Source organism: Coenobita brevimanus, chromosome 49 (assembly GCF_032717465.1).
Source record: "Coenobita brevimanus isolate Jiangsu-jjx chromosome 49, ASM3271746v2, whole genome shotgun sequence".
In the NCBI taxonomy this organism is placed as follows: domain Eukaryota; kingdom Metazoa; phylum Arthropoda; class Malacostraca; order Decapoda; family Coenobitidae; genus Coenobita; species Coenobita brevimanus.
Genome location: NC_137002.1, coordinates 8458741 through 8483759, shown reverse-complemented (window position 1 = coordinate 8483759; position 25019 = coordinate 8458741). Strand labels below are relative to the sequence as shown.

General features: G+C 41.1%; 1 protein-coding gene across 1 annotated transcript; it reads left to right on the top strand.

The window, feature by feature from the left end:
• The first annotated feature begins 1321 nt into the window (after positions 1-1321).
• Positions 1322-6324, top strand: LOC145399526 (14 kDa phosphohistidine phosphatase-like). Its single transcript, XM_080272137.1, has 3 exons — positions 1322-1555; positions 2533-2636; positions 4186-6324. Exons 1-3 carry the CDS (start codon positions 1397-1399, stop codon positions 4424-4426), a joined length of 504 nt encoding a protein of 167 aa, XP_080128263.1. The 5' UTR covers positions 1322-1396; the 3' UTR covers positions 4427-6324.
• The last annotated feature ends 18695 nt before the right edge of the window (positions 6325-25019 follow it).

The window sequence follows — 25019 nt, the reverse complement described above, 5'->3', positions numbered from 1 at the left end:
TGGTCGGGGAAGTACCGGGTTGGCTTAAACTCGTGGGAATCCCTGGCCAGGCTCAGCACTAGTGGTTAAATAAATAGGGATTCTCGACGACGCTACCCTCGCCATTTGCATGTAAACAAGAAACAGCGTCTAATATGGCCGCCGCAATACCTATACTAATTATCTAATATTGTATGGCACTGTGCTTCACAATTTAAAAGTAAATGTTATTAACTATAATGAAACCTTAAAACAATATATGAAAATCCAGTATAACGGCGAAATAATTAGCAATGCACAGGTGAGGTAAAGACTTTGTCTGAGGGAGGCGGGGCACTTTATGAGCGGGAATTTTAAGTTATTAGTGCTTAAAAACGACGCGCTTATGTAATGGCACCGACATAATCGAGCGACCCGGTAGTGCAAACGTCCCTTAAGTCCCTTCTTGTCCTTCAAAAGGAGAATGGTGGCCTGCAGGAGGAGAGCAATTTCATCCTGCAGGCTGCAGTCCACTGAGTTTACAGTTCAGATGAGCCTGGAACCACACTCACGACCAGAAGTCGGCCTGCGCATCCGTTAACCAAGGAATTTTCGACCAAGGAGACGCTTCCTCAATGATTATGATGACGAAGAGTTAAGGAAAAGATAGCGTTTAGACAGGGAAGGCACTATTGTGACTGACTTGGTGAGAAATGAGATAACCAACCGCACACGTCGAAGTAACGCTTTTCTCCCCGGAAATGAACTTAGCATTAACCTTTCGTTATTTGGCGACTGGCAAAATGCAGCAGTGCAACGCAGACGATTTTGGCCTTTCACAACCAACAGTCAGCCGAGTGATCACAGAGACACTTCAAGCTCTAGTAACACCGGAGATAATAAGATTTCTTCGTTTCCCAACAAATGTTAGAGATATTAGAAGCCAAGCAGTTTCATGAGATTGCAGGATTTCCTGGCATTGTCCGGATGGTGTCACCACAGGTGTACATAAACAGAAATGGTTTTCATACAGGTTGTCTTCTGCTACTGTTTGAATTCAATTGTCAGTTTCGTTTCGAAAATACTTCTTATTTGACTGACTCTGTTTTATATCTAGTTAAATAATTATTAACTTAGCCATATACCCGTTATTAAGCTCAGATAACGTAAGAAAAGTTTTCTACTACCGAATTATGCACTGATCTTAACATTTCTATCTTATTGTTAATATCTTATTTCAATGTCTAGTTCAGCTCCACATTTCTTTAATGACAGATAAACGCAGCACAAAAGATAGATTGAAAGCTCTGATCCGATCCATAACTTTTGGGGCGAAGGCCGATTTGAAGCCGACAATCACCAAGAGGAGGTGGCGAAAGTAGTGGGTGTGCGGTGGTCCCCTACGCCAAAACTTTCGCTTATTTTCACTTGATTGGTTATGTATAGCTCCATTTTGAGTTTTTTAAGCACGTCCGTTGTTGGATTTAAGTCTCTCAATTTTCTATCATTCTCATTTCACGCCAGATCACCAACTGCCGTTTATAGATCATACTGTTATTGCCGCGACCTTCACACCATGGCCACTCCGCTGGACCAGGTGAGTTTGTACATTTACGCCAAATTCAGAGGTGCTAGAAATTTCCGTAGAACTTTTAATAGTATATGTAGGCTTTATAGTAAGCAGCAGAAAGACCTTATCAGCTATGTTCCCCCAATTTCCTTCCTGTAGCTATTTTTGATATTTTCTGTGGTAAATTACCTTTCCTGCTGAAAAATGTTCGTGGTTATCATCATCAACAACGTTAACATGAAACGTTTGTTTACCATCCCATAAATAATCAGAAATATATAACAGACTATTAAGAAGAAGAACAGATTTACCGTAGTTGTTTCTACTGCATACAATGTATGTTTACCCTTTTAATTTGCACGGATTTCCAGTGTCCAACTTTCCCGTGCTTTGGTTAAGGTGACATTCCTTTTCCCCCCAACCAACTTAGATTTTGAAGTTTTTGATGCATGGGTCTAAGAACTTTAAAATATCATAGTTGTCAATACACATAACTTACCGCAGTAAACACTGTAAAGCCAGTTTACAGGTAATGTATGAGGAACTATCAAGGAAATCTAGGAAACAGTACACAGATGTTTGGAAAATATAGTATACAGTACTGTATTTTTAGCATAATACCATGTACCTGTTACAGTGTTTGCATTTTTCACCATATTTTATATTGGTAACTGATGTGTGAATAATTCACTGAAAGATAAAATATTCACAATAAATTTCTCTTGCAGATCAGTAACTAGTTTAACCCTTTTTATGCTATGCCAGAATACTATAACATGAAAATATGTTTTTTGGCCATGTGGAGAGGATGGAGAATGATAGACTGACTACAAGTGTTTGTGAGTGAGGTGAAAGAGGAGGGGAGGATGAAATGGAAAGGAGTGGAGGGAGAGGGACTGACATGGAGGCTATTTGTTTGTGGCCATCCATTACTGTGCAGGATTTCGGCATCTGACAATAGGTAGATATATAGACCAGTTTTACATGCCTAATCACATCCATAGGTCAGCAGTGTGGACATCGACATTGGCACATTCAAGTACATTCTCATGAAAGTGCACCATTCACCCCCCGGCGGCCAGGAGGTCACACGCTTCATTGTACGAGGGTGAGTTGATTACCAGACTTTGTATCCTGAGTCTTAACCCTTCTCACAAAAAATGGTACGGTACAGTGTAATACAAACTTCTAAATCAGAAAATCTAACCGGTTGGTTCCACTGCCCAGTTATACGAATGACTGTCGGCTCCCCTCTGTCCCATTCTACGTGTACAGCTTGACTGGTTTCAGTGGGGTTGTTAGGTATGGAATTACTGTATTTTATATAGGTACTGTATATATATACATATAAAATCATCATCTCGTCCTGTGTTGCCCCTTGAGGGGCACAGGAGCCTGGGACTAGGCAAGTTGGTCCCGACATTTAAGATGAGAGTGACTGGCCTCATTCATCTGTGAGTGGCATTACAAGATCAGTAAACCCCAACCACCCCTTGATATAAACCTGCACTGGCTCAATCCAATTGGAGCGCCCTAATTAACCACCAAACCACAAGGCGCCATAATTTGGTTATATGGTTACCACCCAGCATAGTAAAAAGTTTCCTGGTGTACAGGAAACCATTTGTCTTGCCACTCAGTGTAGAGTCATAAACAGAAGGAACATAAACAATTTATCCTCACACCCTTATAAATTTTGTGCTTCAATATATATATATATTTTTTTTTACCGTAATCCTGAATTCATGCACTTGCTCACAGTGTTGTAAAAAAGATCATTCATTCATTCATTTATTGCCAGACGCCATGTATCCCAAACGGGGTGGTCAAGGGCTTAGAGTTAATTGTTTTACAGGGAGGGGCACTAATCCTCCACCAACCCCACTTGCCGAATGTAATTTTTTTTTTTTTTTTTTTTTACTTCAGTTTTTTTCATTTTTTTTCTCATAGAAGTATAATTTTTATGGTAAATGTAACTGAGAAAAAGTTATAGGGAATTTATTTGACTACATTTTGGTGTATAAAGGATTACTGTAGGTCAGTTACGGTCGATTTTACATAATGCAAAAGGTAATTATCTTACGAATGAGCAAGTCTTGTAACACACTGACTGGTGCAGTGGAGCGATGCTGGGTGTGGAGTGGGATGAGCGTGACGGAGGGATACACGGGGACGCAAGTAGTGCTTTGTTCTTGTCCAGAAATGGACGGAAAATCATTCCATAACCAAAAAAACAGGGGCCATTTCAATTGACGCAACTGGTAACAAGCAGTTGAAATATGTGCAGACTCGGCCTGTGTCAAATGTTAACGAGTGCATGAAATTTGCACCGCACCCATGAACATGAAAGGGTTAAGGATGAGCAACTGAATAGGGAGGCTGCTAGAGACTGAGCTGTGTGGAGAGGTGCCACTAGGTGACCAAAGCTGATGTTTGCAAGCTTGTTAGAGCCTTTATAAACATTATGACAAACGATACGAAGCATGATGTCGTCTGACATTATCCGAGTGATTGATGAGTATGAAACATTTGTATATGGTACCAAATAACTCAAAGTCAAATGGCCACCCCTTACCGGATTATGGCGTCTGGCAATAGATAGATAGATAGACATTATTCTATACTCACCTCAACTCATTAGATTGCCTCCTTGACAGGTACTGCTCAGCTGCCTTCCATGGAGACATTTTAGACCAGGTGGCGCCAAAAATTGAGAGTCTGGGGCTGGACTGTGAATGTGTTGGTGGCGGGCGCATCAAACATAGCCCAGAGGACAAAACCATAGAAGTGTATGGATACTCCCAGGGGTTCGGCCGTGCAGATCACAGCATTACTGTGTCACTCTTGAAGGATAAATACCAGGACTATAAAATTACCTTCTCCAATGATGGATATTAAATTCTGTCATCACTGAGTTTTTCATCTAATGGAACTGGTCCCTTGAAGGAGCAATAATGTGTCTGCGCAAAAATGAACTTCTCGTGACCACGCAAAAATTAATTTCTCCAATGACGGTTATTAAATTGCCATGATGGAACTCTCTTGATAGAAAGATACCATGACTGCAAAATTCCCCTCTCGTGGTATTTAAATCTGTCATCACTCGAGTGTGTTTTCACTTGATGTAACTGGTCTCTTGAAGGAGGATACTGAGAATATACCGTACTGTATAAAAATTACCTGGTCCAGTGATGACTATTAAATTTTGCCACGAATTTCATAGGACTCATTGGCATCCCCTCCTTACTATAATTTTGTTATCACTTGATGGAACTGGTCTTTTGAAGGAATGAAACCTGGACTATGCTAAGATTCCCTTCAGTGATGGGTATTAAATGTTGCTAATTTGTGCTTCATAGCTTAAGGAGGATCCCCAGCACCATATCCTTGCTATAGTTTGTTGAATGTATAAAAATCTATTAATATTTAAGTTGCAGTGCAGAGTACTGTCAGTTGTGCAGACACTACCCTATACAGTAATTTGTTAAATTGTGCAGAAGAGAAAATAGGAAAAAACTATAGATAAGAATAATATGTATCTGTTAATGCAGTTGTTCATCCATGTTCCTTTCCACCCTGTTAGTATGGTATATAGCTTGTACTGAAATTCTTTCCTTCCGACCTTTGTTCCCCCTCCCTCATTTATTGAAAGTAGTAACTCATCAATATAAGTTGTTGTTGTTGCTTAACCGTGGTCTGTTTGATTGAGCAGACTTGTTGACTCCAGACAAGCAACTGCCCTTGTGGGGTTGTGCCATAGGTTCCCTTCATTGTTGATGTGTGTCTGGGTCTTAGTGTGACACGTACTGTGCAGTGCTACATCAGATATGTTATGTGGGCCATTTGCACAAGCAAGGCATGTGTTGTCTGCAACTCTACCCAACCCAAAGCTAAGCTGGTAGGTGAGGAATTATTTTAATGGCAATCTCCCATCAAAATAAGTGCAGAACATAAAGTTTATGACAACTAAAGAAAGTTTGAATATCCAGTGTAAACATGCTATTTCTTGCAGTGAAAGGGGTTAGAGTCTTCATAAGCTCCATCCCTATTGTAGGTTTCTCCAGAGCTGAGTAAAACTGTATGTGGAAAGCAAGAATTAAACAGAAAAGGATAGGAAGGATGAGACTTTGTGTTGTGATGAGAAAGGGTAGATTGAGAAGGTTTGGGGCATGTGGAGAAGATCGAGCATGACAAATGGGCGGAGAGGGCAAGGAGTGTAAACATTCAGGGCAGGGCTGCACGAAACAGACCAAAAGTGACTTGGGCCAAGATCATGGTGTGTGACCTAGGGATAAAGACTGAACAGAGGCTGCTAGAGATAGCAGTGTGGTGAGCTGCCATGTGACCAAGGCTGATGCATGCATGGTAGAGCCTTAATAAATAAATGGTATGAAACGAGATGCCTTCATGTGGTGGCATCGATATAACTGGGTGGCTTCACTGCCTGGTTATACAAATGGCCCTCAGTTCCCTCCCTATCCACCCCCCTTCAAAAGGAGAATAGTGGATTGCAGGAAGAGGGGAATTTCATCCTGTAGTCCATGGGGTTCACATTTCAGATGAACCTGGGGCTACTACTACAACTATGATACCTGTTCAGAAAGTATCCAACCTTAGGCACTAAAAAAATAAATAAATACCGGTAGCTAACCTGTTGAGCTAGGACACAAATCCCCCTCAAAGTAGGCCCCCTCTGACTTGACAAACGTTGCCCAGTGTTGTTTCAACTACCTGAAACATTTTTCAGAGTCGGTTTTTGGTATCTTCTGCAGGTGCTTTGTTGCATTCGTCATGATCCCTTCTCTTGGATGAATGTTGCTCAAGACACAACGGAGTGTGCAAATTGCATCCAGACTTTCTGAAGACTGTTATCACTGGAGATGAGACTTGGTGTACAGGTATGACCCAGAAACCAAAGCACAGTCATCCCAGTGGAAGCATGCAGGGTCGCCTTGGCCAAAAAATAAGCACAACAGATTCATAGCAATGCGGAATGCACTCGCATGTTGATTTTTTTTTTTTTTTTTATACAACTCATGTTGTGTGCATCACACATATGCACCAGAAGGTCAGACTGTCAACAAACACTATTATCTCGATGTTATCCAACATCTTTGTTATGTAGTTTGGTGGAAAAGACCAGATCTTTGGAAAGCTGCACCATGACAACACCCCTGCCTATTCTTCTCAACCGATTCAGGAAGTTTTGGCTAAGCACAATACCCGCAGGTCCAGCAGGCCCCCTACTCACCAGACATATCTCTTTGTGACTTGGTTATTCTTCAAGCTCAAAACTCCATTGAAGGGCTCCCAGTTTGAGAAAGAGAAGAGATCATGATGAATGCAACGAAGCACCTGCAGGAGATACCGAAAACTGATTTAAAAAAAACTGTTTCAGGCAGTGGAAACAACAATGGGCTACATGCATTAAGTCAGGAGAGGCCTACTTTGAAAGGAATTAGTGTCCTAGCTCAACAGGTTAGCTATTTATATTTTGGGAGCCTAAGGTCAGATACTTTCTGAACAGACCTCGGACAACTAAAATTACTACTAAAGCCTTGACTATGCATTTTTGTGTTAGCCTTTTCATACCTACTAATGGCAGTTTATAGAGATACTTGATGCAACACAGCTCCAGCACCACCTACTGTATGTTCTTATGGACCCAGCTGCAACTGCAAAGTGAAGCACGTTGACTGCAGGCAGTGCAGACTGAAGCTCGCTCTGCTACAGCCCGCCATCCTCTCATTGGGGGAGAGGGAGGAATTGAAGGATATTCACTGCAGGCTGAAATTGCTGCTCTGCAGCAGCTCATCATCCTTTCATCAGTGGAGAGGAAGGAGCTGGGGGATGTTTGTATAATGTGGCAATAAAGTCATATCAGGTATACCATGGGATTTTTTTTTTCTTCTTCACCTTGTACCCTCAATGTCACATTCATTACCGAATGCATTTTTATATCATCCAAGCTTTTTTTTCTTTTTTTTTCCCACCAAAGGATGGGGTGAGGTAGTTCAAGAGAGTTAGAGTAAACCCCAATGGCTGAAAAACTAGCAGAAATCTCCCCAGTTAAAGGGGAAACTCTCTCATTCACTCAACATTGTAGTAAAAAAAAAGGGGGGGGGGGTTGCAAGAGCAGAAAATAAGCTATAGTTTTTTTTAATAAGAATTGCAATACATACTATTTACATATCAAAAAGCTTCTGCCTATGATATTCTAACATTTGGCTTTCAGTAGATACAAAATTGAGACTGCAACACAAATGGGTAATTCTCAGTAGATACAAAACTGGGTTTGCAACTAAGGGATAATTCTCACTCTCTCTTTCTCACAGCTAGGAAGGTTTATACCTCACACACACATCAGAGGGGTATGCTTCTCTCTCACTACTACAAAACTATTTTATTCAGCTCTGGAAAGACTTCAAACTGGAGGGGTTAAGGCCCGTCCAGACGATCGAGCAATGCCCGCGGGCACAAGCGAGCAGTTTGCCTGTTGACGGGCTCACCGCTTGTGCCCGCGGGCAAATGTGTAAATTGCCACGGGCAATTTACGCATTTGCCCGCGGGCACAAGCGGTGAGCCCGTCAACAGGCAAACTGCTCGCTTGTGCCCGCGGGCATTGCTCGATCGTCTGGACGGGACTTTAGACATAGCCTTCAACAGCCCCTTCACTACTATGCACAGTGAAATTATCTGGGGTAGCTGGAATAAGATATGTTGTTGCTGTGACCCCAGGCTTATCTGGTGAACTGCAGGCCTGAAATGCTCTTCTTGCCACAATCCACCATCTTCATTCTGAGCGATAGGAAGGGGACTGAGGGACATCTGTATAACCAGGCAGGTCCATCACTGTCACATCATGGCCACAACATAAAGACATCCTTCTCCAGCAACATGATTGTAGTAAAGGGGTTTAAATGGTCACAGTTTTCACAAAAATTTCTACAACACACACAAAAAATCTTTACACATTTATACATCCTGGCAACATAAACAATACCATCTTCACACCAAGTATACAGGGCAGTGGAAGAGCAGGCATACCTTTTTTTTTTTTTTTTTTTTTTTTTTTTTTTTAAGTACAAAATCATTACAACATAAACATTTATATATCTATAGCCAGACGCCATAATTCCACAAGGGGTGGCTGTTTGACTTGCGGGGAGGGGCACTAACCCTCCACCAACCCACTTACTGACATGTACGGAACATACGGGTTGGTTATATGGTTACCACCCAGCATTATAAACGGTTTCCTGGCTTACAGGAAACCATTAGGCTTGTCATTCAATGTAAAGCCACCTAAGAATGTGAGAAGAGTAATAAAAAGTAACAAAAAGATGGGAGAAACAGAAAATAGATATAGTACAATATTATATTGCTGGTACCCACAGATTTCTGCAATGTTTAATTATCATCATCCTGTCATCTTTTCCCACCTAAAGGTTGGGTGAGGTAGGATCCAGAAAGCACAAAAAAGAAAAGTAGAGCTAATTAACAGCACACTCAAGAAAATACACCACACACTCACTCTTCAATCTCCCAGAACACCATTACATAATTTATCCATCCATCCATCATCCAATCCTACGTTGCCCCATGAGAAGCGTAGGAGCCTGGGGCTAGGCAAGTTGGTCCTGACATTTAAGATGAGAGTGACCAGCCTCACTCATCCCTAAGTGGCATTATGTGAGCAATAAACTCCAACCATCCCTTGGATATAAACCTTCACCAGCTCAATCCAACTGGAGCACCATAATTACCCACTAAACCACCAGGCGCCATAATTTGGTTATGTGGTTACCACCCAACGTAGCAAATAATTTCCTGGTGTACAGGAAACCATTTGGTTTGGTACTCAGTGTAGAATCACCCATAGGCAGGAGGAAGAGGAAAGAAAGACAGTAGAGAGTGCAAAGCCATCTGTAGGCAGAAGGATGAGGAAAGAATGAAGTAAAGAAAGGAAGGATGGAAAGAAGGAAGCATGAGAGGAAAGGGCAGACACCAAAGAGCGGCACTGCATCGAGTAAGTGGATGGTGAGCGCCCCCACCTACCATCAAATTTTAAACACCGTAATGACAAAATATGATAAAACATTGTACACCTACTTTTACACCACCCTGTACAACTCATGTATATTGCCTTAAAATACAGAGTAGGTCAGAAGTCTAGGAACATATGGGGAAGTGCCCATTACAAGACATCCTCAATTTGATATCTGCAGTTACACACACACACACACATACACACACACACATTCTTTCTCTCTCTCTCCATTACATTTCTTTCTTACTTCCTGACTTTTGACTCACCCTGTGCAACAGTCCACCTTCATCTCATTGTCAGAGAATGGTACTGTAATGGGTTTTATTGCTATAATTACTACGTTTTCATCTGACAGAACTGAGAGACCCCTCTAACTTGAATACTAAGTCACACTTGTAAAAAAATTGATGAACCATAGTTATGAGGTAAGAATGAGTCTCTCTGGTTACTTGTACAATCAACCCTCCAAACTGCCTACACATGGCCATAAACTGAGCTGAAATGGGTTAGGGGTCTCCATCAGATGACAACAAATCAACACCAACTAGATGATGTCCCTTCTATTGGATACCTGTTTAACCTGCTCTCTCTCTCAACTGTAACAAGAAATTAACACTGGAATACAATGATAGTCATGAAATAAGTGCCATGGAAAGGGCATGGAGCCATAGTATTGTATTTTTCTGCCAAGGAGCCTCAATTATAAAAGAACAAAGATCTGGGCCAACTTAAAGTAAATGAAGAATAGTACAGTTATGATGGAAACTAACTCTAAACTTTTAAAATTTCACCGAGTACCATGTGACCATAACTTACTCTTAAACTTGTCCAACTCCATTAGATGAAAGCAACTGGTTAGAGTATATGTACTGTATATCTCTTCACCTGATGGTCAATATTCTAACTTGATACCCTATCGCAGGGGTCTCTCGGCAAGACCTCACCCATCTTCAGAACTTTCGTGACATCTCTTCCTTGGTGATTTAGTTTGCACTTACACCTCAATACCTTTCTGTAAGTTGATACTAAGTAGGTCAATACTGTTATAATGGTGAAAGCTTTGTCACTGCACTTGACATCTCAAAGGCCTTTGATCAAGTCTGGCATAACTCTTTAATTTCCACACTGCCCTCAAACGGTTTCAATCCTTGTATCTGTGCCTTTATCTCTAGCTTACACTCTGGTCATTCTATAGCTACTGCTATAGGTAGCCACCATTCTTTTCCTAGAGCTATCAATTGTGGTGTTCCTCAAGGCTCTGTCCTATCACCAACTCTCTTCCTTTTATTCATCATGACCTTCTAAGCTGTACATCTAACCCTATCCACTCATGCATTGATGACTCCACCCTTGACCTTTCCATTCACTTCTCGCAGCGTCCATCTCAGCAATTACTTCAAGAAACAAGGTGATGAGGCTATGGCATATTTAATGTCTGACTTGGTTCATATTTCTGAATGAGGTAAAGTAATTCTTGTTTTTAATGCATTGAAAACTCAGGTCTTAAATCTTTCAACGCATCAAAATCTTCCATAGAAGTATCCACTAATATTGAACAATATCCAACTCAATCCTGCATTATCTTTGAACATACTTCGGGTTTCATTCTCTTGGGATTTATCTTGGAAAAGATCATATTACCTCTCTTGTAAAATCTGCTTCCATTAGATTAGGTGTGCTGAGCTGACTCCATGCCTTCCTTATCCCTGCACAGTTGTTGACTTTGTACACGGGTTTTATTTGCCTGCGTAAAGTACAACGCTCATGTATGGGGAGGCTCCCCACACACAGCTCTTCTCAACAATGTGGAATCAAAGGCTTTCTATAGCATTAACTCTCCTATTCATACTGGCTCCCTTCAACCTCTGTCTCTTCGCTTGCTACTTCAATGGTCACTGCTCCTCTGAACTGTTTGCTTGCATCCCTCCACCTACCTGGCAACAAACTCTCATCCCTTTTCTGTCCAACTCTCTAATGCAAAAGTTAACCATTACTCCCTGTCCTTTGTGTATGCAACAGGTCAACTCTGGAACTGTCTTCCTCTGTCTGTATTTCCTACTGTCTATAACCTCCAGTCTTTCAAACGCATTATGTCCAGGCATCTTGAAATGAATGGATCTTGAATTGCCTCTCTATTTATTTATTCTTTTATTATTTTTTTAGGAACAATTCTCTGGGCATCTGGCCTTTGGTTCCTTCTTCTTTCTATCTAACTATCGCCTGATGCCTTAATCCTGTACGAGGTAGTCAAAAACAAATCGCCTCCATGTCATCCTGACCCCCGCCATTTCACTGCCCTCCCCCAGCCCACACACCCTCTCTCATATACCTCTCTACTCAATCTCTCCATCTCATCCTTGGCCTCCCACTGCATGTCACTCACATACACTCTCCTCTTCAGTCTCTTGCTCTCCATCCTCTCCACATGGCCAAACCACCCCAATGTATTTCTCCTAACACATCCACATCAACAACTCTCACCATCCACTCAATCGATGTAGTGCTACTTTGGGTGTCTGCCCTTTCATCTCTTCTTTCCTTCCTCTTCTGTATTTCTTTCCTTCATTCTTTCCTATTCCTTCTGTCTATGGGTGACTTTACACTCCCTCTTCTTTCTTTGTTTCCTTCATTCTTTCCTCTTCCTTCTGCCTATGGGTGACCCTACACTGAGTGACAGGCCATATGGTTTGCTGTACACCAAGAAACCATTTACTATGCTGGGTGGTCACCATATACCCAAATTATGGCACCAGATGGTAAAGTCAGTAATTAAGGAGCTCCAATCGGATTGAGCCAGTGCAGGTTTACATCCAAGGGGTGGCTGGGGTTTACTGCTCACAGAATGCCACTCAGGGATGAGTTAGGCTGGTCACTCTCATCTTTAATGTCAGGACCAACATGCCTAGCCCTGGGCTCCTACATTCCTCATGCAGCAACATAGGATTGGATGAAGATATATATATATATATATATATATATATATATATATATAGTGTATATAGTTTGTATATATATATATATATATATATATATATATATATATATATATATATTTTTTTTTTAAATAACAGAACAGAGGAAGGAAAAACAAATGGGTAAAAAAAAAAATAATCCATACACCAGATTACTGGTGTCCTCTGTTCATAAAATATCTGTAACAATTAGACTTGAACAGTTGTGGGTTAAAATTTGGAGGAAAACAACTCTGGGGAAGCGAGTTCCAGAGAGATGCAGTTCGGGGAATGAAAGAATTCTGATAGGCAGAAGTTCTGCAATATGGTTGAGTGACATTCCAGTCATGAGCGCTACCAGATGCCCGTGTAGCACGAGGGAAGGCATAGAGAGGTGGCACCATGGACGCAACTTCGTCTGAGCATTTGCCAAAAAAATATCTGTAAAATAATGCAAGGGAGGCAACATTCCTTCTTACTTGCAGGGGAGGTAGTTTATATGTAATGGCAAGGTTGTTAATGATTCTAACAGCTTTATTCTGAATTTTGTCTAGTTGTCTTAATGCAACCTCTCCACAACCATTCCACAAGGGTGAGCAATATTCAAGCTGAGAGCGCACATGACTCTTTATCAATTATAGCTAACTGCTCATCGGCGAAGAAGTTACGGACTCTGTACAATAATCCAAGTTTCTTTGAGGCAGTTTTAGCAAGTGATCTGACATGAGAGGTCCAGCTGAGGGCACTGTTAAGTGAGACACCAAGAATTTCAATACTTTTGGAGATGGGAATATTAGTAACACTGAAGGTAATGTACGAATCTGGCAATATCTGTCTATTAGTAAACTGTATATATTTAGTTTTACTAGCATTAAAAGAGACAAGGTTGTTTTGTCCCCATTCACTGATTGTAGATAGATCTTGATTTATGGAGATGGCTGTACTGAGTTGAGAGGTACAGATATTAGACTTTGTAAATGGATGTCTGAGTGTGAATGAACTATGTAGTGTTGAGTCATCTGCATATGAGTGAATGGAATTGTGAGTGACAGATAAGAGATCATTAATATGAACCAGAAATAGGGTTGGCGCCAGAACTGATCCCTGCGGCACGCCGGCGTTAATTGAGTGGAAATTCGAATGTACATCATCTACTTTTACTCTTATTTTCCTGTCACTAAGATAAGAAGAAATATATATATATATATATATATATATATAATCATCCATCATCCAATCCTACGTTGCCCCATGAGAAGCGCAGGAGCCAGGGGCTAGGAACATACAGTATATATATATATATATATATATATATATATATATATATATACTGTATATAATATACATATATGCTGGGAATGGTTGCTGATACGAGAGCCGTGAGAGGACGATGTGAAGGTCTGTCAGATCACATGATTGTGGTTTGCAAGATCAAGCTGAGAGCAGTGAGGTGGACCAGGAGAGAGAGGAGCAGTCAGGGAGGAAGCCTGAAAGTTGAGAAGCTGTGGATCATAGAAATGGCAGATGAATACAGGTCTAAAATACAGGAGGAGTTAGAATCAGTGAATTGGAATAAAATGGATCTGGACAGCCTGTGGAATGAATATGGGGATTGCTTAGTTGGGAATGCTAAAGCGCTGTGTGGTGTGACACGGGTAACAAAGAAGAAAGGTATGGCATGTGGGATGATGAGGTTAAGAGGGCAGTGAAAGAAAAAAAAGGAAATGGCTAGAATGGGACAGGGGTTCAATTGAAATAAGAACTGAATATACTGAGCAAGAAGCACACAAAGAGACTAGTGAAGAGGAAAAATGAGGAGGTAAATGATGATCTAAGAAGAAAAAGGAATGCAAACTACTCTGAAAATAGGAAGTTATTCTGGAAAGAGGTGTGGAACTGTAGAAATGACAGCAGAAAGAAATGTGAAGGTGTGATGGATGTAGGTGGTAGATTATTAACCCACGGAGAGGAAGCAAGGACCTGATGGAAAGAATATTTTGAAAGCCTGATGAATGGGAACAGAGAGAGCAGAGAAACTGTAAACATGAATGGTTTTGGGGGTGTGCAGAGAAGGAATGCAGTGATAGGAAACGTGACACTCGCACAGCTAAAGTGCCGTGAAGCAGCTGAAAAATGGGAAAGCAGCTGGGATTGATAAGGTGTATGCAGAAAGGATTCAGTGTACTGGAGAGAGTGGAATGAAGTGCTTGTTGGAGATATGTAAAAAGGCATGGATGAGTGAAACTGTGCCAGCAGAGTGGAAAAAAGCTGTGATTATACCCCTGTACAAAAATAAGGGTGAGTGAAGTGAGTGCAAGAATTATTGTGGCATAAGTTTATTGAGTGTGGCAGGGAAGGCATATGGAAGAATTACTATAGAGAAAGTAACAGAGATATCAGAAATCCTAGTGACTGATGAACAGGGTGGCTTTAGAAGTGGCAGAGGATGTGTGGATCAAATATTTGCAGTGACACAGATAGTGAAGAAGGCTTGTGAGAAGGATTAGAAGATGTATTTGGCATTCATGAATCTGCAAAAAGCATGCGACAAAGTAGACAGAGAAGGATTGTGGAAAGTTTTGCGCATGCACGGTGTAGATGGTAAGCTGCTAGGTGCTGTCAAGAGTTTTCATGATGGTAGTGAAGCATGTGTAAGGGTAAATGGGCATCTAAGTGAATGGTTCACTATCAGTGTGGACGTGCAACAAGGATGTTTGATGTCCCCATGGTTGTTCAATATATATATGGATGGAACAATGAGAGAAGTAAAAACACGAGTAATGGAGAGGGGGACGGCGTTGGTAATGAATGGTGATGGATGGAACATCTCAAACTTGTTGTAAGCTGATGATGCAGTACTACTTGCAAATACCGGACAAGAACTTGGTATACTAGTGCAGAGTTTTGCTGATGTCTGTGAGCACTGTGCCTTGAAAGTAAATGCAGAAAAGAGTAAAGTGATGGTTACTGAGAGAGAAGGTGAATCCCAGTGTGATGTTACAATGAATGGAGAGCCTGGAATTGGTGAGAGAGTTGAAATACCTGGGTAGAGTGACAGAAAATAGGAAAATGTGCAAAAGTGGAAAGTAGAGTGACAGAAGGAAGGAAAGTAGCTGGTGCAATGAAGGCCTTGATAAGAAATAGAGGCTTGAATATTGCAGCTGCACGAGGCTTACATGGAGGAGTGTTAGTGCCAACTTTAACATATGGATGTGAGACTATGATGTGGCATGAAAATGAAAAGTGAAAAGTGAAAGAAGTGGAGATGGGACTGCTGAGAAATGTATGTGGTGTACAGAGAGTGGATAGGATTCAAAATAATGTGATTCATGAAAGATGTGGGGTAAGGAAGTCCGTGGACACCAGAATCAAAGAGAGTGTACTGAGATAGTATGGTCATGTGGAGAGAATGGATAACAATAGAGTGGTGAAAAAGGTATATCTGAGTGGATCTCAAGCAGGGTGTAGGCGAGGTAGATCAAGAAGGTGGGGAGATATGGTGGATGACTGTGTGAAGAACAGAGGTATGGAAGTCCATGAGGCTACGGGACTGACAAGAGATTGAGATGGCTGGATGAATATTGTGAGGAGAAGTGCATGATCAGGGATTTGGCACCCGTTTAACATGACAGCATTCGGATTGACTCTATTGGATACGTTTATGTGAAGCTACAGAACAAGGTGAATGTTTTTGGTGGATCAGATAGAGCCAAGACTCCTTGGGTTTGAATGGTGAGTGAATGGAAGCATGGCCCATTGGACTGGGCAAATCTGGGCTATCTGGACGTTGTTATTCCTCACCCTGCCCTAGGGTGGGAAAGGAGGTCCAGATGATGATGATGTTTATATATTCTGGTGTGTGTGTGTGTGTGTGTGTGTGTGTGTATACCATATATATATATATATATATATATATATATATATATATATATATATATATATCCATCCATCATCCAACCTTACATTGCCCTATGAGGAGAGTAGGAGCCTGGGGCTAGGCAATTGGACCCGATATTTAAGATGAGAGTGATCAGCCTTGCTCATCCCTGAGTGGCATTACATGAGCAATCAACCCCAACCACCCCTTGGATATAAACCTTCACTGGCTCAATCTGATTGGAGAGCTGTAATTACCCACTAAACCACCAGGCGCCAAAATATGGTTATGTGGTTACCACCCAGCATAGTAAATGGTTTCCTGGTGTACAGGAAACCATTTGGCTTGTCACTCAGTGTAGAGTCACCCATAGGCAGAAGGAAGAGGAAAGAATGAACGAAAGACAGAAGAGGGAGTGTAAAGTTATCAGTAGGCAGAAGGACAAGTAAAGAATGAAGGAAAGTCAGAAGATGATGGAAGGAAAGAAGGATGGAGGAGAAGAAAGGGCAGACACCCGAGAGCAGCACTACATCGAGTGAGTGGATGGTGAGCACCCCCATATTCATGAGTTATCACTCTTATCTTAAATATCGGGACCAACTGCCTAGCCCTGGGCTTCTATGCTCCTCATGGGGGAGTGTAGGATTGGATGATGGATGGATGGATATGAGTTATTTGAGAGGAGCATATGGAGTCACGTGCAGTGACAGACTGACAAATAAGGAAGTGAAGGATCATTGTGGTGTGGATGTGGATGTGATAGGAAGTGTTAGGAGACACACATTGAGGTAGTTTGGCCATGTGGAGAGGATGGAAAGTGAGAGACTAATGAGGAGAGTGTATGTGAGTGACATGGAGGGGGAGGGAGAGGGAGGGGGAGGCCAAGGATGAGATGGCGGGATGGAGTGGAGAGGTACCGTGTGTGAGCTGGGAGCAAGGCAGTGAAATGGCAGGTGACAAGGTGACATGATTTGTTTGTGGCCAACCCTTACGGGATTAAGGTGTCTGGCAATATGTGTATATATCTATATCTATATATATAAATAAATAAATAAATAAAAAGTGTAGTCAGACCAGTGGGTAAATATGGCTAGTTGCCAAACAGACTCATTCCTACACCCTACCCAAGGCTAATCGAATTTCATGACACCAGGACTTAATACTCAGGCTGTGCAAGTGGCCCATTTCCATTAGATGAAAACAAAACTATTAAACAAACAACATCTCAGTCTCAATAGGTGAAGCTATTGTTACTGTCACTGTTTTTCCTTCCTCTTCATTGATATACACACACACACACACACACACACACACACACACACATGCATGCATGCTCTGTTGACACACTTATGCAAACTGTATGCACACATATACACCAAACATGATATCACAGGGACACTGAATTATCATCATTAAATTCTGTTGGACTAACTCTCATTTCCATTGTCCAATACAATCTGGTCTTTCTATACAATTGGGACGCATCAAGTGAAAACCTACTGCATACCGAGGCTGATATAAAATGAGTTCAGTGGGGTTAGGGCAGGTGACCTCAACCATGAAACTCAAAATGCCCCCAGAAAAACCTATACCACCCACCTGAAATTTGTCCTAGGCCAGTCTGAGTGGTCACCAAAGGATCTCCCCTGAGGCTGGGGGACAGCTGAAGGGCCTGGACAATCCCTCTAGGTCCTCAGAAGGAGATGAAATGAGATGAGGAGAGCATTGTGGTGATGCCAAGGGACAGTGATGCAGTGAGGCCAATGGAGAGCAGGGTGGTGAGGATGAGTGAGAAGGATGGAAACGATAATGAAGAGTTAGCACCATACCATAATATGACTACGGTGTATGGTACTGTAGGAGTAGAGGGAAACTAAAGGCCGGAAGAAACACGGAAATATCAAGAAGAGAGGTAGGACAGAAAAGCAGAAGAGGACAGTAAGAAGAGAATGAATGAAGACAAAATTGGACTCTTTAATTCATCTCTTATGACAAGCAGGGATAAGGGGGAAGTATTCTTCCCCTCCCACCTCCCCAGGGAAAGGGTGAGGAAGAGCATGTCAGTGTGACCATGTCTGTAGGACATGCTTGCAGGCAGCTGATGAAACTATTCTAATGAAATCGTGACCAATTTTTTGACATACCTAAAAAGGGTATAGGTTCAAGTGATTTATCACATAGAAAGCAGTGATATAGTGAGACTGGATTATTTACACATGTGCACATACACACTAAACACACACACACACACACACACACACACACACACACAGAATTTGATCAACTACATAAATAGAGCCAGTTCTGGAATACTGATTTTAACACTAGTAACTGTTATGTAACTGAGATGGGCATAAGTAAGAGGACCAGATTGGTATAACATTTCAGAAACTAAGATATTAGCAAAGCTACTCTGGAGGGTGGAATAATACAGCAGGGATTACTGTCAAGGAAGCAAATAAATAAGGTAACTAGTACAGCAAATATTCTATTGATGAACATATCAACATTTAATTATATGAGTGAAGAATACTAGATAAATTAATAATGACAACAGTAAGCTCAAGACTAGGATATGCTGCTCTGATGCGGTCTCCCCACTTCAAGGAAATATATACATAAATAAGAGGATGTGCAAAAAGTAGCTATAAAAATGGCACCAAGCTTCAGGGTTTTGCAGAACAAGAGAGAATGGAAAGGTTGAAATTGATTACATAACAGAAAAGAAGAGAAAGAGGAAATATGATAATGATGTATACAGTGGACCTGCCTAGATTGCAGTCTTATGAGACTGGGCACATGCCAAAATTTAGAAATAACTAATCTTATGGGAAAAATTATTTGTGTCTGTCATTTTGGAAATTTCCCCCACTTACCCCTAAACTGACATCAAACTGGTCATCTGCGAACTCTAACAACCTGGAAAAGAAATTAGTAAAGCATTTAATGGAATGAATAATATTGTATGATTCTTACATATGACTAATGACATTGCTTGAATGGAGGGGGGAGGGGTTCCTCCTTACTACATCAAACTTCTGGGTGTAAGTTAACGTTAACTTCTTCTTCTTCCCCTTCCTCAAAGTTGTAGGCTGAGGAGGGTTACGATTGGCCAAGGTAAAACTGGGCAGACAAGGGAAACATGGGGGGGGGGGGGAGGGGACTCATACACCACACTGGAACCACACGCCAACAGAGAGGAGAGAATGCACAAGAAGGAGCCAGGCAACGGGACTCTCTTGCGTGCGTCCTTCATATTTGGTGTGGGAGGGGAGGATGGTGTTGTAATTGGCTCTGAGTGCTATGCTTGAATATGATTGGTTTAGTCATTAACAGACCCGATCGAGAGACAACGGCCAATATTTTCAGCTGCTTGGTGATTGGTCGGCCGACGTGGTACTCCCTGCAGATTCATCTAAAAATACATCTCGTCACCTGCTGTGATACATGATTGTTTGATAAATAAAATAATGCTTTAATTTTGTTAATTTAAGCTACTGAAGATTTTCATTTTAATCCTCATCTCTACATAAGTGAACACCAAGATAACTGCCGAATTATAATGCTGACAAACCAAACAGTTGGTAGCCGCAGTCTGCAGACTCGTCTAAAAATACATCTTGTCACCTGCTGTGATACATGATTGGTTGATGAATATAATAATGCTTTAATTTTGCTAATTTGAGCTACTGAAGATTCCTGTTTTAACCCTTCATGCATGATGATGCAAACTGAGTCAAAATGGTGTTAGGCTGAAGGGTCACAGATGACTTACTTTGCATCATTATCAGTGTTGGTCTGAAGAGATGCCAATTAGGTAATTTTGGACATAAATATTCACCAAAAATTAAGTTTTAGCATGATGTGCATCAATCTTTGAAGCATCATAGGGGAAAGTGTCTATTTCAAGTCCAACAGTCTCAAATAGTTGGCTTTCTCTTGGCTTTCGGTGTGGGGGGGGGTGCGCACGTGCAATTTTTGGCAATTTACTCAAAAACCATTGGTTGTATCAAAATTCCGAAGACACCATGTGAAAGCTCGTGAAATTCTGCATATAGACATATGCTTAGCTCTTGCATGGTACAGGTAAAATATTGCAGTAGGGTGCTGGGAAGTTAATTTTACCCTGGAAACATCGCACTTCGGTACTTTCACTGTACTTTTACTCATCAGTTTTGTGTGTTTTTATTAGCTTATCATACAGTATAAACCTAAGCAAAAATGATGGTATACAATTTATACCAATATAACCAATTTCTGGGGCAAATAAAATCCATGGGAATGTTTTCCTTTGTGTGCAGGTCCCAGGCTGCCCTTGTGCCATTTTCTCTGATCATGTCCCACAAACTTACAGAAAACTTACAGTGCACGAGGGGGTTAATCCTCATCTCTACATATGTAAACGCCAAGTTATTCGTCAAAGTATAATGCTGACAAACCAAACTGCTGGTAGCCACAAAACGGGGGGTGGGGGTGCTGTGTTATTTTACTGGTGCTTTTTGCCCTTATTAATGGTCTGATTGTACAGCATTTGGGTGCAATAACATTGATGGACCATTTATGCAACTTTTCTAAGAAGGAAATTAAGGAATATTAAGGTGAAGAAAGCAAGCTGGTCAGTGAGTGAGTGTCGTCAGCTTTGCTAGGTAACTTTTATTTGGCCCACATCCACACAGGGAGGTAAGCCTAGATAATATCCCAATGGAAACCTATTAAAACAATTATGGATATCAAGAACAACAACAATTCTTACATTCAACCAAAACTCCATCAAAGTTAAAAATTCATTCATTCATTCATCATCCAATCCTACATTGCCCCAAGAGAAGTGTAGGAGCCCGGGGCTAGGCAAGTTGGTCCTGACATTTAAGATGAGAGTGACCAGTCTCACTCATCCCTGAGTGGCATTACTTGAGCAATAAACCCCAACCACCTCTTGGATATAAACCTTCACCGGCTCAGTCCGACTGGAGCTCCGTAATTACTCACTAAACCACCAGGTGCCAAATAACCACAGGCAAAATAAGTACACAATGCTGGTGTTAATCTGGCATCGTCTGGCAACTCATTCCAGATCTTTAAATGGTTCAAAATTAGCCTACCTGATGCAGAGAGGAAAATCTCATTTCTATGCAGCTTTTCTTATTAAGAAACCAACATTTGTTCAAACATAGCATAACAGATGTTCAAAAATGCATCGGAAAACCTTCACTTTCAAGGTTGTAATCCTGAATTACATATAATTTTCACGAATTACTGATACAGTATTGCAAACTGTTGCACGATGTTGCCGCGTATTATGCATATGCTGTTTAGAAATGCGCGATTTATGGGATTCCACTGTATATAAGTGTATACATGATACAGAGAACATTGATAGAGAAGAATATATCATAAGAGATGAGGGAAGAAAGAAGAGAAAATTTTAACGTAAGATACCAACTTGCTTGGGTGATGTAAGAATATATAGCTTTCCAAACAGACGCATAACCAAATGGAATAATCTGGATAAATAGGTGGTTTGCACAAAGAATATACATGCTTTCAAAGCAAAGTTAGATAATTATAACACTGAAGGCATGACAACATGAGCTTAGTTCAAATCCTGTAGAACACAAATGGGTAAAAAAAAATACACACACACACAGACACACAAATTATGGCTACTGTACCAATTCTTGATAACTCCTGGACTGGTGATGGAGTGAGCTGAATATCAGATCACGATATAATTACAAATATCATAAAGACCTACTACACTCCGATATCTTTTGACAAGGATCCCTAACCCCTTTTCAGCCCAATGCAGGGCCAAGTGTATTCAGACTGGAAGACACACTTGGCTAGTAACCAAGGCAACTCATTCACCTGACATTCCTAACCCCTTTTTAAGCAAGTTTATGACCAAAGTCAGACTAGAGGAAATCAGGCTAGTAATTAAGGACGCATTTCAACACACCAAGATCCCTAACTCCTTTTCAGCCCAGATGACACTGTAGTTAGACCGTAGGAAACATTTTGCTAGTAACCAATGAGACTCAATCCTAGCTCATGACAAAGGCTCACTGAGTATCATGCAACCACAAAATTCAAGTTGTGTCTGGTCAAGTTCTGTCAGATGTAAACATATCAGCTGTACCTTCAAGATATTCTTGGGCTAATTTTGAGCAAAAAATGCTATATCAACACATTCAGTTTTTTACCACAGTTCTATGACCTTAAGCTGGCCCATAGTTTCATCCTTCTGCAGTTTACTAAGTAGCTCAGTGGCAAAAAAAAAAGTGTGCTCTTATTCTACTTTCTATTGCACTTCTTCATAACTTGCACCACATTCTGGTATTAATCTCCTAAAACAACTCAGTATTCAAGATGAAAATTTGGCAATTTATGCCTAAGTTAGAATAAGAATATAATGACCTTTTGGACAAAATGGTCTCCCTCATATTTTACCTATGTGGTCGTTGGTAAGTGCAGCTGTGTAATCACTGAGAGTTGGAACCACGCTCATAAAGTGGAAACTGAAATTTAAAATGTTTAGGTCCAAATGGAATAAAGTACAATCAAAATCATCATCAACATCATCATCTGGACCACCTATCCCACCCTAGGACAGGGTGAGGAGTAGCAATAACCAGACAGCCCAAATTTGCCCAATCCAATGGCCCATGGTTCCATTCACTCATCATTCAAGCCCCTGGAATCCTGGCTCTATACAGTACACCAAAAACATTCACCACGAACTGTAGCTTCACATACGTATCTGATAGAGTCAATCAAAATGATAATTATGAGAAAATCACACAAGAAATGGCTTACAGAACCATCAGCAATAAACAGAATGACATATTTTGTATTAATAGTATGTCATCTGTTGCTATACACATTTACAAAAAATCTCTGTCTTCATGGTAATGAATGGTGATGGATGGAATATCTCAAATTTGTTGTATGCTGATGATGCAGTGCTACTGTACTTGCAAATACTGGACAAGAACTTGGTAGACTAGTGCAGAGTTTTGCTGATATCTGAGAGCATCGTGCCTTGAGAGTAAATGCAAAAAAAAAAAAGAGTACAAAGAGGATTACTGAGAAAGAAGGTGACTCCCAGTGTGATGTTACAGTGAATGGAGAGAAAGACTGGAATCGGTGAGAGAGTTCAAATAACCTGGTTACAGTTATAGAAAAAAGAGGAAAATGTGCAAAAGAAGTGGAAAGTAGAGTGACACAAGGAAGGAAGGTAGCTGATGCTATGAAGGCCTTGATAAGAAACAGAGGTTTGAGAGCTGCAGCTGCACGAGGCTTACATGAAGGAGTGTTGGTGCCCACTTTAACATATGGATGTGAGACTATGGTGTGGCATGAAAATGAAAAGTCAAGAGTGAAAGCAGTGGAGATGGAACTACTGAGAAATGTACTTGGAGTACAGAGAGTGGTTAGGATACAAAATAATGTGATTCGTGAAAGATGTGGAATGAGGAAGCCTGTGAACACCAGAATCGAAGCGTGTGTACTGATTTGGTATAGTCATGTAGAGAGAATGGATAACAAATGAGTGGTGAAAAAGGTATATGTGAGTGAATTTGAAGGAAGGAGGAGGCAAGGTAGGCCAAAGGAGAAGGTGGAGGGATATGGTGGATGGGTGTGTGAGTGTGCGAGTTAAGTCGATGAGGCTAGGGGACTGACAAGAGATTAAGCTGGCTGGATGAATGTTATGAGAAAAGTGCATGATCAGGGATTTGGAATCCCTTTTTAATGTGACAGCATTCAGACTGATTCTATCAGATATGTTTATGTGAAGCTACAGAATGTGGTGAAAGTTTTTGACGTATCAGATACAGCCAGCATTCCAGGGGCTCAAATGATGAATGAATGAAAGTGTGGCTCACTGGAGTGGGCAAACTTGGGCTGTCTGGTCATTGCTACTCCTCACCCTGTCCTAAGGTGGGAAAGGAGGTCTGGATGATGATGATGAATAGGCTACACTATTTGTCAGAAGACAGCTATCAACATCCTCCTATTGCTTGAAAAAATATTTTGGAAAGTGGAAGTTCTTGGAAAATAAATGTTGAATTGAAGGTTGGACTGTACAGTTTTACATTCTTAACTTAAAATTATCCCAAGAATCACCTCTTGAAGTCAGTACAGTACAATCTGTGACACCCTGTATTTCAGACACCTTCCCTTTAACTTACATTCATTATCACCTATATACAGTGCCCACTTAGGTTTCAAGTCCCTTTCTGGATTGGTTTGAAAAATGCTGATTTATAGGAGGGTTTTACTGCATTCTGAAACACACCTTGACTCAGGCTGCATCCACTCCATATGCTTGCTAGCAAAGGCAGTTGCAGGCAGGAGTTATGCATCACTCTAACCCATAGAAGTTATCTCTTGCACCTGCATGCATCAATGGGTCCACCTGTATGGGTTACGAAGATGCTACAATCCCTCCCACATCCATCCACATTCAATGAGGGCACTTACATAAGAAACAGTGATGTAAAACTCCGAACTGCACCCAGTGATTTCACTTGCGTGGGTTACAGTGATGGAAAACTCCCATCCACACCCACCCTTGTGTCCAGTAGGGCCACTGATATGGGCTACGGTGAT